Source organism: Seriola lalandi, unplaced genomic scaffold (genome assembly GCF_002814215.2).
Source record: "Seriola lalandi dorsalis isolate HSWRI2012SDOR001 ecotype SW California unplaced genomic scaffold, Sedor1 jcf7180002054767, whole genome shotgun sequence".
Lineage (NCBI taxonomy): Eukaryota > Metazoa > Chordata > Actinopteri > Carangiformes > Carangidae > Seriola > Seriola lalandi.
Genome location: NW_019525320.1, coordinates 2,299,319 through 2,318,702, shown reverse-complemented (window position 1 = coordinate 2,318,702; position 19,384 = coordinate 2,299,319). Strand labels below are relative to the sequence as shown.

The window sequence follows — 19,384 nt, the reverse complement described above, 5'->3', positions numbered from 1 at the left end:
TCGAGTTAGACGAGCAGGCTGGGCTGCGGTCCTATTGGTAATTGCCTCTGAAATGAATTACTTGGCATAGAGTGAGGCCGAGGGAGTGGAGGAAATTGTAATTGAACTGCCCCCTCCCTCCCACCCTTTCCCTTATGCCTCAAGTTATTACATCTGCAGTGCAGAAAGCCATTTTCTGTCCGTATAGACACACATAGACACAGAAATACACACACAGTTACAAAACCAATTTTCCCCTCCCCCACACAATGGCCTCAGCAGAGGGCCTTATTGATGCAGGGTGATTTCATAGATTGATTGCTCACAGGCACGTGCACACTGGGCCACACTGCACTCCAAAGACAAATATTCTTCTTGCACATTATGTGTGTTTGCATTTGTTTGTACTGTTCACCTCACCGTCCTTCCCTATTTGGGGTGCCCTTTAGCTGGCCTTGTCATTTGGCTAAGGTGTAATGGGCTGCAGGATGTGAGAGCTGGCACAAACAAAAGTGGTGTTCAGTATCAACAGAGCCCTGGTTACCCCATACACACAGACACACATAACCAAGCATAGTTATTAATAAACTGCCTGTTGCTGGCCTGTTGACAGTTAAAGCCTGATGGATTAAAAAGCTGCCACTGGTTGTGTTTGAGCTAGTACATTTATACATAAATATGGCATTTTCCTCTCTTAATTTGGCATAAAGTGTTGTGTTGGAAGAAATGTAAGTCCTGTCCTGCCCTACTTCCATCATGCAACACACTGGCACTCAATCTTGTGTTTGGCCTTTTAATAGCCGGGGCATGAAAAGAGGGGGAGTGAGTTGACTGAGGCACTTACCCCTGCCCCAGCCAGACATGCACATGTTGTGACTCCACAGCACACAATAGGATCTATTTCTGTAAATCCACTAGGGTTATCACTCCACTTACACTAACTCTCTCTTCTCTCTCTCGCTATCTCTCTCTCTCTCTCTCTTGCTATTTCTCTCTCTCTCTCTCTCTCTCTCTCTCTCCCTCCCTCCCTCTCTCTCTCTCTCTCTCTCTCTCTCTCTCTCTCCCTCCCTCTCTCTCTTTATCTGACACTGTCACCCACTTACACAAAATCATGGCTGACAGAAACAGCCGGCTCAGTGCTAAGAAGAAAGAGAAGAAGGTGGAAACCAAAACAAATGATGAGAAGGACAAAGAAAAGGATAAGGGGAAGGAGAAAAATGCGAAAAAGCCTGACAAAGTTGTGAAGAAGCCAGAGGAGACCCCCGAGCAGCCCAAGACGGAAGAAGAGAAGAGGAATGGGGAAAGTGGAGGGGCAACAGGAACGGAGGCGGGGAACAGTGAAGAAAATGGAGAGTTTGAGCCCATTGAGCTGCCACCGTTTGAAATTGTGACAGGGTGGGTAAGATTTAATATATACACCACAAGAGTTAGAGTCCTACTTACACACCTGTTTTGCTATTTAAAACATTCACTTTTTTCTGTAGAATAAATAGCTCTTCTTTGTATTCCGTGTTTCTATAGGTCATATTGTTCCCCATGTATGTTCTGTACTTGATTTCATTGAGGAAGGTTACTAATGGCTTGCACCTGCCATCCTTACTAACGCAGCGGTAAGAATAGGGATGAGTCACAGAGCTGACACAGATGCCGGCCCGTGCTGTATCACTCCGCCTAGCATCTGTTCCCCCATTCTTTTACCTATGAGCATTAGCTGTTTGATATCAAAGCTATAAGAGATCTATTTGTGTAATCCATCTGGCTATTCATGTACAATATAAGAATGGCTCACTTAAAGAAAGGCAGGAAAAACACACGTACCCCATGTGTTTTTCCTCCATGTGTTGTTTGGCACATCCTGAGATTATGGGATGATTTAAAAGTCAGTAATATTTATAGAAATATCAGTTTACTCGCGGTAGCATCATTAATAGTCTATTCACTGTGTTACCATATATATCGAGGACTCACCATCATCACCTTTTTACTATCATCAACTGTTTTTGATAGTTGAAAAGTTCATCATTTAATGAGTGACTAATGCTCGCAGCGTCAGGCAAAGAAGTAAATGCCTTTTCCCCCGGAAGGGCATTTCCAGTTATCACATTGAAAGGTGACAAATTTCTTTCAAAGTATTGTTGACAGATGCGTCATGCTGATTGTTTTTTCACTTAGTCTTGGTAATCTAACCTTCATGCACAAAAAATAAAAATAACCCCTATGACAATGACAGTTGAGAGCTGTTAAACAAAGTGTTGTGTGAAACCATAGCTTTCATATTCACTGAAAAGGAAACAGACTGCCTTTCATTAGATTTAAGGAAACTCTTCACTTTCACTGCCCACCAGGGAACAGATGAGCCCGTTTTACTTCAAGTTTCAGTTCAGGAACGTGGAGTACTCATCAGGGAGGAACAAAACCCTACTGTGCTTCAGAGTGGATACAGCAGGAGGCAGCACAGAGCCTCTGAAAGGTTATATGGAGGATGAACATGCCACAGCTCATGCTGAAGAGGCCTTCTTTCAACAGGTAAAGAACGCTCACACTCAGCTGTTCTCACTGTCGATCACCATGGAAGATCTGATTTCAATTTCTTTGCAAGCAGTTGCCCGTTTCCATAATGATTTTTCTCCTTAATGCCTCCATAAATCCTCACTCTTTCCTTTCCAGGTGCTCCCTAACTCTTCCCAGGAGCATGAAATCACATGGTATGTATCATCCAGTCCCTGTGTGGCCTGTGCAGCCAAGCTGACCGGCATCCTCCAGCAGCGCAAAAAGCTCCGTCTCTGCATATTCTGCTCCCGTCTCTTTGAGTGGGAGCAGCCGGAGATAGTAGAAGGGCTCCGGGCTCTGGCCAGTGCCGGCTGCAAACTGCGGATGATGAAGCCTTCTGACTTCGTGCATGTTTGGGAGACATATGTGGAGAAGGAGGACCAGAGCTTCTCGCCCTGGGAAGATTGTCAGGAGAACTACGAGTACTATGTTGAGAAACTGGCTGATATCCTCAAGTAGATGTGAGTCAGTAAGTGTGATGTTTGCAGTGCTGTGCCAATAAATAGCTTATTGGGTTTTTTTTTTGGCTGGATAATTACTCTGTTTTCCTTGTGTCTTTTGTCCCGTCTTGTTAGTGTTACAGGTGAACAAGATCTCCCCAATGAATGAACCACAAATCAGCCTACTTGCGAAATCGCCACCGGTTGAACATATATTTTAATGAACACTCATGGCAACATTTTGTATTTTTTATTTTGATAATTTCACATGTCACAAGATACTTGAATTTCTACATAAATATATCGTACAGTATCCAAAGAACAAAGCAATAACTGTTGTTAAAACATTAAATAACATTTGGATAAGCCTAACTTATATCTACTGACATCTGGTGTTTGTTCTAAGAACTGAAACACTATTTGAAGGAGAGCTGATAAATCATCCTGCAGAATATAACATTATGTATAGTGCATGCCATAACTGAAAGCTAACAAAAAGTTAACGATGTATATGATTGATGTTTATCACATAAATAATGTTTCATAGTTTAACAGTACCTTTGACGGTTAGTACATCAATACAATGCTGTCAATTTAAAATGAAAATGTACAATTACCACCAGCAATGTCCAACCAAGTAAAGTCATATATAAAGAACAAATCTATACACAGTTATATTGCAATGATGGGCTGTCCATCGAGCTGGGCTGTAATACTTTGTCAATTATTTGATGAACTTTGGTGCCAACACTGTCCCGAGAGGATGGATCCTACTAAATTTACTCAACTTTTATCTAGCGCTGCTACGAGTCAAAACATCTCTTAAATGGCCTTTAAAACTCATCACTTAAAACATCCCCAATGATCCTCAGGTGTATTTTAAGACTATTACAAACATAGTGAACCTCAGAATGTTAACATTCAGGTGAAAGCAAAACTCAGGTTGAAAGTCTAACTATGCAGAGCTGAGCCAGACAAGCTGATCCTTACATGTCCAATGATGGCCACCATTCAGAGTTTGGCCTCCACTTTGTAATCTCTTAAATTTTTTGCTAGTAATAAGCATCGTACAATAGCTAAACTGTCTCTCCAGTTTCCATATATTCATAAATGATTAACTACTAAACTGACATGGAAACATCCTCAGTGACTCATTGTTTGAAGGAAACTAACCCTCCGTTGTTTTCTTCTGTGCTCTCAGTCGTCACAGCTAGAAAGACATAAAGATGGAGATGAGGAAAGATGGATCGGTAACATTATGTCTCGGCTACAGAGAAACCGGCGCAACACCCTTCATTCATTTGTAATATTACCTTTGTCCTCCTGTGTGGTTATGGGTAGTGGTGTTGTTTCACTGCAACTTGTGCCATTCTCATCCACTTCTGCAGGTCAGATTTGGTTTTAAAAAACCAACCAAGAAAAGCAGAAATGGTTAAGCCAAGAAAAAAAAACCAAAAAATCCCTGCTTACAGCCAATCACGTGTCCCTATTTTCTTGTTTTCTTATGCTTTTGTGATCACCTTAAGTTCTGGAAAACCTTTCACTATTCTCTGATATTTCATAGACCAAACACATAATAGATTCATTGAGAAAATAATCAGCAGATTAATCAAGAATGTAAATAAACATTAGTTACAGCCCTTTTAGGAATAACAGTTTTTAAATTATCGGTTTTAATGGGTCATGTACCTTTACATGGTTCATTCAGTGATGCATCGGTGATGTACTCAACCAACGGACAAGGTGCATCTGCAGGAGAGAGGAAGGAACTTTAACACAAGGCCACCAAAAGCTAAAGGCCAGCTTGAAAATGTTTGTGGGGAGTTTCACTAATAGAAAATTCAAAAATAGCTCAGAAATGAATCATTAGTGGGGCAGTGTCTGCAGCATATGCGGAAAGAGTGACCAAAAACCAAAGAGAGGTGTTGTTAGCATACCAGTACGGTCCTTCATCTGAGCCATCGTGAGAAAAAGGTTTTCCTCTTCTGGCTTGTCATCATCATCAGCTGCATGGTAAGAAAAGATAGAAGAAGGTAACATAATTGTGGCTTTTGTTTGTTATTCTATGATGAAATATATATTATGAAGAGGTCACGATGTCAGGATGAGCTGAAACTCACTATAAAACTCCATCAACACATTAAGATTCAGGTGATAATTACGTGGTTTCATGTCTACAAGCAACCACATTGTCACATAGTCATTTGATACATTGCTGTTAAAACAACTTTTATTATAGCTTCTTTGATAATTGATATCAACTGATATTTAGATTCCTGCATTCATTCCATGCATTTAAAATGTCGCAAACTAAAGTAATACCTGGTTTACGGAAGACTCTGAGGACAATGCATCCAAGGAAGACAGCAATGAGGCCAAAGAAGAGTAAGCCAGAGATGGCAAGAAGCAGTCTCCTCTTCAAAACTGCAGATTAAAAATAAAAAAGAGAGAATGAGAGAGAGAGAGAGAGAGAGAATATTTGTAGAATAAAAACACAGAAAACTCCCAGGCTTCACTTGTACTCACGAAGGCTCTTGGTCTTGAAAGAATCGCTGCGTTTTGAATAAGATGGTCTCCCATTGCGAACGCCATAGCAGGTGTACAGGCTCTGGTTAGGGTCATTCTGGGGTGTGACTGTGTGCTTCTCAGGCAGATGAAGCAGATCGATTTGTTTTCCCTCCTTGAACCTGTTTAAATTTTGTATGTTGAATTTTCTGCATTTCAGCAAGGTGAGAATCCAGAGGACATACGGTATATGAATGCATTTAGAAGAATTTCTTCTGTAGTATTAAAGGGTGTTTTTGAGCTGTATTACCATGTGTAGTTCCACATGTCCTTGCTTTCCCGCACCTCACATTTGAGCACCAAGCTGTCAGTTGCAAAGACCTCTGACCAACCAGTTAACAGGATTATGTGAGCCTGTGGTCGCTCTGCAGCAAACACAATAAAAACTGTGATAAACACATTCAACACTTGCGTGCATAGAAAAAAATGAAAGAGGAAGAAAACAAAACCTACCATTGACGTTGAGCCTGACAGCCTGACTCTGGTCTGACTGGAAGACTTCATTTGTTCCTCTTTTAACTTGGCATGAATATGATCCCGTGTTTGCCGTCACAACAGAACTGATGTTATGACTGTTTTCGGATTCGGCGAGTGGAGTCCCATCTTTGTACCACAGGTACTCCCATCCAGAAGAGACATTAATGTGACAGCTGAAGGAGACTGAATCTTCAGTGTGCATCACATCGTGCTCGGGATGCTGCATCAGTGTGACTCTGGGTTTGGTATCTGAGGGGTGAAAATAATACCAATGTTAATAGTAGGCTTATAACAGCAATTAATTGTAAATCATACTGCAGAGTAATGACAGTGAATGTGGCAACCCTTTACCAGAATGATAAATTTGTCTCTCTCTCTCTCTCAGAAAAAACTCCCTTCCTTGGGAGATAGAGATGAGAAGATCAATACCACTCTCTTCTGTGATAGCTGGCTTAGCTTAGCACCCGGCTATGTACAAAGGTAACAAAATCTGCCTCCAAGCCCCAATAATGCTCACTAATTAACACTAAACATAATTCTGTTTGTTTAATCTCGAAAGAAAAGAAATAACAATTTGTGGTTTTACAGTACAAGGCGTTATGTAGTTAATGTGGCAGGGAGCACTGGCCTCCTGGAAATAGGTGGATTCAAGTCATCAAGTCATCAAGCCAACCGTCGACTGGCTGTAGCTTTATATTGAACATGACAGATATAAAAGAATCTGATTACAAGAAAGCAAATAAGCATATTTCCCAAAATTTGTAACTGCTGCTTTAAAATGACTGTTTTTGCTTATTATGCTCCCCACTGGCCACCACTTCCAGTGTGACAATGATGAAAATGTTATTCCAAACAACTGTGGAAACAAAAAAGAGGAAGAAAAATAAAATCTCACCATAAACCCTGAGTGTTAGTCCAGAACTGTTGGTGCTGAAGACAGACCGGCTCTTGAGCTTCGCTGAGCAGGTGTATTGTCCACGGTGTGAGGCAGAAGCAGAACTGATGGAAAGAGTTCTTTGATCCGAGTCAAATGACAAAGAATTATCAGAAGGCTGCTTCTGTCCATCTTTGCTCCATATATACGTCCAGTCAGAGCTGCCATCCATCCTACAGCCCAACTTCACACTTTCAGAAGGGAACACATCCAACCACGGGGTCATCATCTTCAAAGATGGAACAGGAATTTCTAAAAACAGACAGACACATTAGCCACTTTTAATATCCTAAGACATATCTTGAGATGTATCTTGACTATAAAAGATTTATAACATAACATGAAAGGTGGCGACAAGCATTATAAATACACAACACATCAATACAAAGTTACTTTCTTTGGCTCACCAACTATTTGTAAGTTCCATGTACCACTATGCTCGGCATAGTACGTTGATTTGTCTCTTTTGGCCTTGCACTCATAAGTCCCACTATCTGATGAACTAGCTTTATGGATTGTAAAGCCACTGTTGTAAGAAAGTTCTTTTCCATTTTTGACCAACTGATACTCCCAACCAGACGAGACTGGAACTTTACATTTGAAGGACACTAACTCTCCAGCATACACCTTGTTAACGTCTGGATCTCGAGTCATCAAGGTCTTCGGCTTTTGTGCTAAAGACAAAAAGCAGAAGAAATGTGTCTGTGTGTATTCTGTCATACCAACGGCCTTTAACTGTTACAAAATAATAAAATATCTGTCAAGAGTCAAGAGAAACTTACCTTCGACTTTAAGGTGTATTTCCTGACTAGAATCACTGACAAAGACTTGATTCCTGCCTCTTTTTGCTTTGCATTTATATGATCCTCCATTTAATGTCTTAACAGAGTTGATTGAATACATTTTTTCAGATACACCAAGTTCAGTGGCATCTTTATACCACAGGTACTCCCATCCAGTGGAGACATGGATGTGACAGCTGAAGGAGACTGATTCCTCAGGGAACATCACCTTGTACTCTGGATCCTGTGTCAGTGTGACACTGGGTTTCTTATCTGGGTAGGGGAGATAAACATGTTGCCATCAGTGTGTAAAATTACAAAAGTTATCAGATGTGCCTTTAACACATAATGATTTCACCCAACCCCTTCCCCTAATCCTTGAAAATGTTTAATTATAACTTAAAGAAAACATCCCCTATTATAGAGTATATTAAGTAAGTATTTTTTATTGATATGTAAATTTAAAAGAAAACTTACCATACACTGTGAGAGTAAGTTCAGAACTTGGGCTGCTGCGGACAGACCTGTCCTGGAGGTGTCCCATACAGGTATATTTTCCTGCATGTTTAACTGAAGCAGCGCTGATGGAAAGAGTTGCTCCGTCCGAGTCAAAAGACACAGTATTATCAGCCTGAACCTTCTGTCCGTCTTTGTACCATGTATATTTCCAGCCAGTGCCTTCAGCCATCCTACAGCTCAACTTCACACTCTCAGTGGGGAACACATCCAACCACTGGGTCAGGTTCTTCAAAGATGGTACAGGAATTTCTAAAAACACAGGAGACACATTAGCCACTTAACATATCCTAAGAGATATCATCTTTGTGGTTTTTTTTTATTTTATTTTATTTTATTATGATAGGGGCAGTGAAAGAGAGACAGGAAAGGTAGGGAAGAGGTTGAGGGTTTAATACCTCGTAATATTAAGTTTACTTTCGGAAAAAGACAAAGAAAAGCAGCTAATTCACTGAGTTGTAATGCTTGGAATATTTTTTGGATTATACTATGGTATTTTTCTGCCAGATTGTCAAAGAAGATAGTGATTAATTTTCTGTTGACTAATTGATTCGTTGTTTCAGCCTCTTTGTATTTGCATTATTTTTTTACCATGCAGTGAATAGGTACAAGCCACAGCATAGTTATTGCACATGCTTGTAGCATACGCAACAAAACTATATCAAAGCACACTACAAGTAAGCTCAGTTAATGGGGTCAAACTAATAAAAAAAGGTAAAATACTCATTGACACATGTTTGAACTGTTTAAAGTAAGAAACCAGCAAAGGAAACAAAATACATAAAACTACCATATTCTTTTAAAGAGTAGCCTGCAATGGCCTTGTTAATCTGAGCATCCAGGATGCAATGATAATGATGTCAAATCAATACACAATAGGCCATTATTCACATGGTTTAGAGAAAAAACAACTTTCTTAATCAAGTACAGTATTAAGATGAAGGAAGCAGGGACCAGTGAAAGAAAATGTGAAACTATGGAATGAGCTCATAGATTGAACAAAACATCCTTTCTCTAACTGATATTCCAGTGCTACATACACACACTGTACTCTTCTGAGCTATCCCTCCCTGCACTATAGCACACCACAACATCCTGTTTCAACAGAAAAGGCATAAAATAACGGAAGCTAGTTGCTTGTTTTACTGAAGTCATAGCCGCTTGAGGTTTTTCGAAGGCGTGCCATAAGCTTGACAACAGAAAATGAGAACGTCATTGACATACAGGATTAGCATATTAGTCATTTAAAGCAAGCAATTTGAGCTTATCTTGAATACCATATTTTAATTAATACTACTTTGCTGTTTTTACCTACCACGAACTTCCTGTGATATTTCAGCACTGACGTTTGTTGATGTTTTTCCACTCCTGGTAGCCTGGCACGAGTATTCCCCCCCATCAGAAAGACTAAGAGGAATGCTGATGGTTTTGCTGGTGGTAGGTGGTGAGAGGTAATTTCCATCTTTGTACCACCAATAGCTCCAGCCAGAGGCCACGGCAACATTGCAGGTGAAGTTCACCGTTTCTCCAACATACATCGGGTTAAAATCAGGGTCCTTGCTCACTGTCGGTTCTGGTGTGTTTTCTGAAGCGGAGACAAATCACACAACATTACTGCTACACTGCACCTCAAAGCTTGTGATGAAGTCATACACAGTAGCCCCTTAAGACATGCCTGTAGAGTCTAATGCAATCCAATACAACTGTTCTGCCATAAAATCTACATTCATGATGTATATAATGTTCTTATGTTTGACAATTCAATTTTATGATTGTTTTTATGATTATCAGGCTGCTTTACAGAAGTGTAATATCTTGTCACCCTTGTGTATGTAAAAAAAATAGAAACACCTCCCAATATAACATAGTCCAATACAGCACCACCTTTAAGTTTGCCCTCAGCAATAGACATACATTTGAAATTACACATTTCTGAAAACATAAACCTCACAAACATTATAAACTTCATAAAGGTAGAATTTATGACAGAGCTGTTGTATTGAATTGTTATAGACTTTGCAGGTGTATCTCATGAAGTGGCCCAGTAACTATATATCTATATCTATATCTATCACCTATATTAAGTCTTAAGTTAATGAAATTAAATATTGAGACATAATAACTGTACTTGTAAAACAAAAGTTACTAGCCTGGCTCTGTCAAAAGCTGACATTTTTAACAGTTCGATTGACACATGGTGTAAACAAAACATGGACATACCATCACCTTTTAAATTGATACGGTGAACTTGTTGGCAAACAGTCAGACACAAATCTTGCAGTTTCTAGCCACTTGGCGAGTGTAAGTCCAATGTTCACTCTCTCATAGTTCTGTTTTTGGTCCTTAACAACTCTTGAGGGAAACATTTGGCTGTTTAGCTGATAAATACTCTAATATATTGAGCAGCTAGTTTCTATGTAAGCTAACCTAACCTGCCCTTTGGTGTAAAGCATATAGTGTGTAGTAGGTTTTTTGCTGTGGCTCAGAACAACACTATGAGAGCAGTGAGAATGAACCAGCATGATAAACAATGAGCTGCAACTCATTTCATTTCATTCATTGCTGTTACAAAAAATATAGATTATAGCTGCTTTAAGATACCTTAATGAATATAAAGTTAATGTAAGTGTTATGTATAGGCATGAAATCTCACCATAAACCATGATGTTAATTCTGTTGCTGAATCCAGAGATGGCTTTCCTGGAATTATGCTGAGCTTTGCAGGCATACTCTCCTTTATCAGCCTGAGTGACCGAAGTGATATTGAGATATAATCCATCTTCATCCGAGTCCTGCTCTCTCAGCGAGTCATGCGAGAGCTGCTGTTCATTTTTGTAAAAGATGTACTTCCAGGTAGAGTCGCCAACCCCACACTTTAACAACACAAGCTCATCTTCGAAAACATCCCTCCAGGTACTCTCCAGTGTCAGAGAAGGTGCAGGCGGGTCTGAAAATATGCACCACAAAGAAATCTTCAAGATAAAGCCTAATTAAAATCACTCATTGCATCAGAAAAGGATAAGAAAAAAGAACATAAACTGAACTATTCAAATTGCCACCTTCTCATATTTAAGTACCATACATGTATCCAAAAGGCTCATGCAGATGGATGAAATGGTCGTATGGTTGCAGTGTAGTTTGACCTATAGCTGGTGACACAGTACAAATGTTTGCTTACCAGAGACCTGCAGAGATGTTTTACCCTCCTCTGTGTAGAATGGGTCTTTGCCTCTCTTGGCTTTGCAGTGGTACTGTCCGTTGTTAGAATGATCTATAGTATTTATTACATAAGTAGAAGTACTTTGTGCTTGAATTTCACTGCCATTATGGGACCACAGATATTCCCATCCAGAGGCCTCCTTGACACTGCATGTGAAGGTGACAGACTCTCCGGGGTACATCTTGTCCAAGCTTGGTGTTCGCTCCATAGTCAGCTTGGGGTTGTTTGCTAATCAGAAAGAATTTTAAAAAAATGGTGAGATTTCAGTTATTCTTATATTCTGTCTTGACATTCAGAAAAAGTATGGGAAATGAAACATAATGAAACCTACCATAAACTTTGACTTCAAGTGAGTTGCTACTTGAATGGGTACCGCCCTTTGTTTTGTGATGAACTTTACAGATGTAACTTCCTGCCATTTGTGTTGCCGCAGTGATTGTGAGGACTGACCCGTCAGCAGATATAGACACGTTTGGATCTGCATCTTGTAGTAGTTCTTGATTTTTGTACCAGGTGATGATCAGGTCAGAGCTGCCACTGACACAGCTGAGCTCCACTTTCTCAGAGGGAAACACTTCCAACCAGGCTGACTGTTGCTGCAGAGATGGTATGGCAGGCTCTAGAAGTTTATCAAAAAATAATATAGATTACATTCATATAAATAGAAAAATAACATTATACTGAAATTAGCATGCACATTTAGGCCCACTGGCATCTTCGGAGCTTTAGTGTGAAAATTGTCTTGATTTTTCTTGTGGTAAGTGCAGTTATGAATGTTACTCTAACATTGGATTAAAATAAATACAATTACAGACTACATTCAAAATTATTCAACACATGTTTACCAAGTTTTTTTTAATCAAAATTCCACATTGAAATACAATACAAATACAATAATATGATATACAGTATGATTTATTAGTTTTATTTTGCACATTGCAACAGGTTTCTTCTAAAAGGCAGTGAATCAAACTGCTTTGAAGTCATCTAGATTACTCAGTACAGAGTAAAAATAAAATGATTGCGGAAACCTTTTGACAACGCCCATGATGATCTCACCGGTGCCATTTTTCATTTCCCATCCTTAGTCCAAAATCACTATAATACTATGATGTACACATTGATTTTGAGTGAATTTTGCTCTCTCAAGTCTTTACATAATGTATCACCTATATGCACCTAAATATCATCTAAAGGTGACTGATTGATTTCAGGAAGTAATGCCTTAAATTTAATTTAAAAAATTGAAGGAAGCTGCATAATCACTCTTAGTGTTTTAGATTTATATACAGTAGAATAACAGAGGTTAAAATCTCACTATAAACAGTTGTCGCCGGCATCATTTCTGGCACAACAGTGGTTGGAAAGCTGCTTCTGTACACTTCAGTGGCTGTTGGAAGAGAGGAGATGTAATGAGGAAAGACTTAAGATCAGACAGAACAGCCAACATTTGTGCTTTATCTAAATGTCAAGTGGAGGTTTAAACAGCAACAGCAGAAATAATAAATCCATTTTTCAAGCAAAAATGCCAAATATTTTCTGGTTCCTGCTTCTCAGATGTGAGGATTTGTTATTTTTCTTCGTAATACAGTATATGACAGCAAACTGAACCAGGTTTTGGACTGTAGGTAAAATAGAGTAAGAAATATTATAATCTCCTTGAGTTGTGGGAAATTACGACTGGCATTTTTCACTATTTTCTGCCATTTTATAGACAAAATGATCAATCATTTTAATAGGAACATAATCTGCCAATAAATTGGTAATGAAAATAATTGTTGGATTATACAATATATTATCAGGTGTTATTTTACCCACTACTTGTACTGGATGACACAAGAGCAGGGACAATACAGTTTAGAAAGCATAACTATGTACAAAACATGACATTTGCACGACAGACTACTGAAATATGAACTTGCAGTAATAAGAGTCTTGATTGTAGGAACTGTCAGACTCATGACAACAAAGTACTTTATGTTCCTCATGTTTACGTAACCCATGCTGTACTTCCTAAACATAATTTTGGTCTGATTCCAAGTTAGTACAGACTGTTAAAACATTTTATATCTAAATACGGATTCAGTATTTTCATATACAATCACATAAATGAACTTGGAAACAGAATATATTTAATCATTTATTGCAGATGTGATATATATGTTTTTGTCCAACTGCTTACAGACTAAAAGTTTTTAATGATTAATAAGTGCTGAACCTAGCCTTAATGTTTTGTCAACGTGTCAAACGTGTCTTACCATCTTCAGGATCCTGAGCTGCACAAACAGCAGTGAAATCTGTAAAAGAAAAACAATTATGCATTTTCATCATGGAATCGTGGAAATCATATTTGAATGTACATGAAGATATTCTTTAAATACTTTGATTAATCACAAAAATAAATGCAACTGCATAAAAACTTACATATCACACAGAAGACCTTGATAAGATACATTTTCCATTGAGCTGCACCTATAGATGCAGTGTTGCGGAGTTGAGTCATGTATCTGCTTTGAAGTGAAGTTCAGCAAAGGAAATAGACTGCAGACGCGATGGGCGTATGACACATTGGTTTCTAAACTCACCTCAGGACAGCAGCTTTCCTGTCTCTATGACATCTGCTTTTTTTTTTGGTTGAAGCAACAGGAAATGTGTTTCAACCACTATGCATTCTCAAAATGAATTTGAACTGCTGATTTCTGCTGAAAAGTAGCAGAAGGTTTAGGGAATTGAAACAACTTGCAAGCTAAGTTAAGAAGAGTTAATGTGTGATATGCCTGCTATTCTGTTTTATACCAAACAAATATTGTGTTAATTGTTTACTCTTTGTTTAGGTTAAGTGTGTTTGAAAGGGATTTCTTTCCTTTCCAATTCAAAAGGTTTACAGTATGCAAAGAATTTTTTAAAACTTTATACCATTTAGTTACATTTTATGATACCACTAACCATTATCTGAGTCATTAAACTGATTCTTGACAGAATTAAGTAAGCAAAACTAAAACCAAAGCTCTTGCTAAAACCATAGTTACTATTTTATTTTTGTGCAGTTTCACAGCAGATCTTTTTTAAACATGTAGGTGTGACATTATATTGGAAACCTCGGCGGAAGCTGCAGACTTCTTTTTTTTTTTTTTACACTTCTGTGAGACCACCATATTAAGAGCAAACATCACAGCCACATCCTTTTGTCTTCAGCTGAAATTCACTCTCTAGACATAAAAATGGAAACAAGTTAAGCCACAATTAATTCCCTCAGAGACATACACATACATATACAGTATATATTTTCATCAAGGTTTATGGATAATGTTACATATTGTCTCTTCACTATTCAATTATTGCTTGAGGAGAAAGCGCTTTGTGATTTGCAGTGTGAGATATGTGTGTCGAGATATGACATATTACTTCTCATCTGTCAGTGGTTTTGTCTCATCATACTCACCATAAGGTGTCAGTATAACACAGAAAATGTATTATCTCTGACAACTCCTCAGACCCTGAGCCAGCAAACTTGCTTTCTCATGCAAATTTATTTTTGAAAAGAATAAATATAAATGTATCTGTTGACTTACTACTCTGTCTAGTGTTACTGAAATCAGTAACAGTAAACATATATAAGATGATGTAGTTTGTATTGGCAGTTATTGTTTTGTAGAAAAAACAATATGCCAAATATTGCTACAAACCTCCTTTTTGCATCTGGTCAACCACAACCTGCACAACATCCTGGGAGTTAACATGCCACAGACTGCCAGAGCTCAGCAATTCATTCTTGTTAAATGACATTTAAGCAGGGTGGATGTTGAAAACAGGTGTTTGTGAATATGAGTCTGTCTGAAAAGCAAGGAATATCCCATCCAAATTTAATTTTTTGTGCATCAATTAGTCATGACCTATGGCTCCTTCGCTGAAGTCAGCAATCGTACAACAGTAATAATGAAAGCCAAAATCTAAAGAGTATTGAACGGCCTCAAGCTGATTATAATGCAGTTGTGCTGCAGGGGAGGCATGAATTAGTGTGGCCAGGTGTAAAAAAGAGAGCTCTAGAGCTCCCAGTGGAACTAAAGTGGTTAAAAATACCTTCCAGACATGTTTTAACACATGTAAAAAGTAAAATCTCAGTGTATGTGCACTTGACTCTATGTTTCCACATCATGAATTATGACCCTAGTAAGTACACACCTTAAACTTGAGTTAAACGTGAGCAGAGAGAAACAGATGAATGTGAGAAACTCATCTTTTCGCCTTAACTTTCAGTTAGAACCTTATTCTTTTACTGTGTCAGGTTTTGTACCTGTTACCATTCTACCATCAGCAGGTCTGCCTCAGTCTCAGTCAGTTGAACCGAGTAAATACAGTATAGTCCACTAGTCCACTGTGTTCTGCTGATGAGATTACTGTAAACCTTTTAAACAAGGCTGGCCAAGGCTTAAGCTAACTAACCGGCGGCTTAGGGCCCCACATGGCCACCAGGGGGCCCATTAGAGTGTGTGTGTGTATACATATATATATACAAACATATAAACACACACACGCCCGCCTTACTATACTATGAGTGTTCATGACTTACTATACTATGACTCTTTTGTGCCTTAATATACTATGACATTTTATGCCTTACTATACACTATGAATTTTTATGCCTTACTATATACCATGAAGTTTGTTTTTCTTTTAAGTTATATTTCTGACTTTATTCGGACAGTACAGTGAGAGAAATACAGGAAATTCAGGGAGAGAGAGAGAGGGGGGATCACATGCAGCAAAGGGCTGCGGGTCAGACTCGAACCAATGGCTGCTGCAGTTAGGACTAAGCCTATGTGGTAAGCGCTTTATAAGGTGAGCAACTGAGGCGCCCTACCATGATGTTTTTATGCCATTTAATGCCTTACTGTAGTATGACGTTTTTATGCCTTATTATAGGATTTTTATGAGGAGTTTTTTGTGACATTTAATGCCTTTTTATTCCTTATTATACTATGACATTTTATGACTTACTATACTATGACTTTTTATGCTTTGCTATACTATGACTTTATGCCTTTCTATACTATGATTTTTTTTGACTTACTATACTATGAATTTTTAATGCCATACATTATTATGACTTTTTGTGCCTTACAAAAATATGACATTTTATGCCTTATGTTACTACCCCAAGTTGTTCTAGGGGAAACAGGAGTAACATAAAACTAGTAACATAGTAACTTACTATACAATGATGTTTTTATGACATATTATGCCATTCTTTATGACATTTATTGCCTTGCTATACCATGAAGTACCTTGAGTTACATCATGCTTCGGCCTGCTGCTGTATTGTCCTCGGTGTCTGTTGCTCTGTTTGTTCCCAGAGTTACCAATTATGTCCTTGTCTTCCTCGTGCTTCTGGTTCCTGTGGTCTCCTGTGTTTCCACGTGCTTCACCAGTGTTTTGTAAATTCTTTTGTTAATAAACATTTTTGCACTCAATTTTATGCCTAGGTATATTTTGAAATTTTTGTGACATGTTATGGCTTACTAGAGTATGACCTTTTTATTCCTTACCATACTATGACGTGTTCATAATGTTTTGTGCCTTACTATACTAGGATGTTTTTATTACATTTTATCTGACTATAGCATGATGTTTTAATGCTTTGCTATTCTATGACGTTTTCATAACGTTTTGGGCCTTACTATACTATGATGTTTTTATTACATTTTATGTATTACTATACTATGATGTTTTTATGCCTAACTATGCTATGATGTTTTCATAATGTTTTGTGCCTTACTATACTATGATGGTTTTATTCCATACTATACTATGACATTTTTTTTGTCTTACTATAAAATGACTTTTATGCCTTACTATATACTAGGAATTTTTATGCCTTACTATACTATGATTTTTTTTACAACATTTTATGTCATGGTTTGCCATGGCATTTTATGTTTTACTTTGTTTGGATTTTGTCACTTCCTGTTTTATTTTGTAGTGAGTTTCCGTGTGTGTCTCGATGGTTTTACTTCCTGTCTATGTCCTGTTTCCCTCCTTGATGATTATCTGCCTTGCCCTAATGTGTTTCACCTGTGTTCAATCAACATTGCCTCCCTCCTGTCTATTTAGTCTCTGTGTTCCCCTTTGTCTGTGTCAGTTCATCCGTTATTCTCCCCTCTGGTATCTGTTTAGGTACCTTGAGTTACATCGTGCTTCGGCCTGCTGCTGTATTGTCCTCGGTGTCTGTTGCTGTGTTTCTTCCCAGAGTTACCAGTTAAGTCCTTGTTTTCCTTGTGCTTCTGGTTCCTGTGGTCTCCTGTTTCCACTTGCTTCACCAGTTTTTTGTAAATTCTTTTGTTAATAAACATTTTTGCACTCATCACTTGAGTGGTAGCATTTGGTTCCAACTTACCACAAAATGTGACAATTTTATGCCATACTATACCATGAAGTTTTAATGATATTTTATGCCTTGGTTTATTTTGAAATTTTTATGACATGTTATGGCTTACTAGAGTATGACATTTTTATGCCATACATAACTATGACGTTATTGACATTTTTAAGGCTTACTATACTTTGTCGTTTTATTCCTTACCATGCTATGATGTTGTTTCTTTACTCCATACTATACTATGATGTTTTTTGGCATTTTGAGGCCTTATTATACTATGTCCTTTTATGCCTTAATATACTATGATGTTTTTATGACCTTTTATGCCATACTATACTGTGACATTTTTTGACATTTATGCCATACTATACTATGACGTTTATTTACATTTGTCTGCCTTACTATGCTATGTCATTTTATTCCTTACCATATTATGACATTTATATCACCTTTTTATGCATACTATACTATGCTGTTTTTTGACGTTTTTAAGCCTTACTACACTATGTTGATTTATTCCTCACCATACTATGACCTTTTTATGACCTTTTATGCCTTAATATACTATAATGATTTTTTGACATTTTATGCCATACTATACTATGACGTTTTTTCACATTTTTATGACATACTATACTGTCGTTTTTCACAATTTTATGCCTTACTATGCTGTCATTTTATTCCTTACCATACTATGACATTTATATAACCTTTCACGCCTTAATTAACTTTTTTTTTTATTTTGACGTTTTATGCCATTCTATACTATGCAGTTTCTTTGACATTTCTAAGCCTTACTACACTATGTTGATTTATTCCTCACCATACTATGACCTTTTTATGACCTTTTATGCCTTAAAACTCTATGATATTTTTTTGACATTTTATGCCATACTATACTATGACGTTTTTTCACATTTTTATGACATAATACACTATGTCGTTTTTTGACATTTTTAAGCCTTACTACACTATGTTGATTTATTCCTCACCATACTATGACCTTTTTATGACCTTTTATGCCTTAATATACTATAATGATTTTTTGACATTTTATGCCATACTATACTATGACGTTTTTTCACATTTTTTTGACATACTATACTATGTCGTTTTTTGACATTTTTAAGCCTTACTACACTATGTTGATTTATTCCTCACCATACTATGACCCTTTTATGACCTTTTATGCCTTAATATACTATAATGATTTTTTGACATTTTATGCCATACTATACTATGACGTTTTTTCACATTTTTATGACATACTATACTATGACGTTTTTTGACATTTTTATGAAATAATATACTATGACATATTTTGAGCATTTTCAAGTCTTATTATACTGTGTCCTTTTATTCCTTACCATACTATGACCTTTTTATGACCTTTTATGCCTTAATATACTATAATGATTTTTTGACATATTATGCCATACTATGACGTATGACCTATGACGTATTTTGACATATTATGCCATACTATACTATGACGTTTATTTACATTTGTATGCCTTACTATGCTATGTCGTTTTATTCCTTACC

At 37.6% G+C, this 19,384-nt stretch overlaps 2 protein-coding genes across 3 annotated transcripts; one reads left to right on the top strand and one right to left on the bottom strand.

Annotated features, from left to right (window-relative positions):
* Positions 1 to 1,026: 1,026 nt before the first annotated feature.
* On the top strand, positions 1,027 to 3,630 carry apobec2b (apolipoprotein B mRNA editing enzyme, catalytic polypeptide-like 2b). 2 transcript variants are annotated; one of them, XM_023425229.2, is made up of 4 exons: positions 1,027 to 1,374; positions 2,325 to 2,505; positions 2,647 to 2,998; positions 3,105 to 3,630. In XM_023425229.2, the coding sequence occupies exons 1-3, from the start codon at positions 1,091 to 1,093 to the stop codon at positions 2,986 to 2,988; spliced, it is 807 nt and encodes a 268-aa protein (XP_023280997.1). In that variant the 5' UTR covers positions 1,027 to 1,090; the 3' UTR covers positions 2,989 to 2,998; positions 3,105 to 3,630. The 2 variants fall into 2 exon arrangements, with proteins under 2 accessions (XP_023280997.1, XP_023280996.1); XM_023425228.2 differs by having other exon boundaries at positions 1,028 to 1,374; positions 2,647 to 2,990.
* LOC111668987 (hemicentin-1) lies at positions 3,205 to 14,006 on the bottom strand. Its single transcript, XM_023425185.2, has 19 exons — positions 13,888 to 14,006; positions 13,722 to 13,760; positions 12,782 to 12,853; positions 11,795 to 12,082; positions 11,422 to 11,691; positions 10,897 to 11,190; positions 9,559 to 9,828; positions 8,205 to 8,495; positions 7,728 to 8,000; positions 7,353 to 7,619; positions 6,907 to 7,197; positions 5,988 to 6,260; positions 5,785 to 5,899; positions 5,496 to 5,656; positions 5,292 to 5,393; positions 4,907 to 4,975; positions 4,659 to 4,718; positions 4,283 to 4,351; positions 3,205 to 4,179 (listed from the first exon to the last, which is right to left on the bottom strand). Exons 1-19 carry the CDS (start codon positions 13,964 to 13,966, stop codon positions 4,121 to 4,123), a joined length of 3,342 nt encoding a protein of 1,113 aa, XP_023280953.2. The 5' UTR covers positions 13,967 to 14,006; the 3' UTR covers positions 3,205 to 4,120.
* Between the last annotated feature and the right edge of the window lie 5,378 nt (positions 14,007 to 19,384).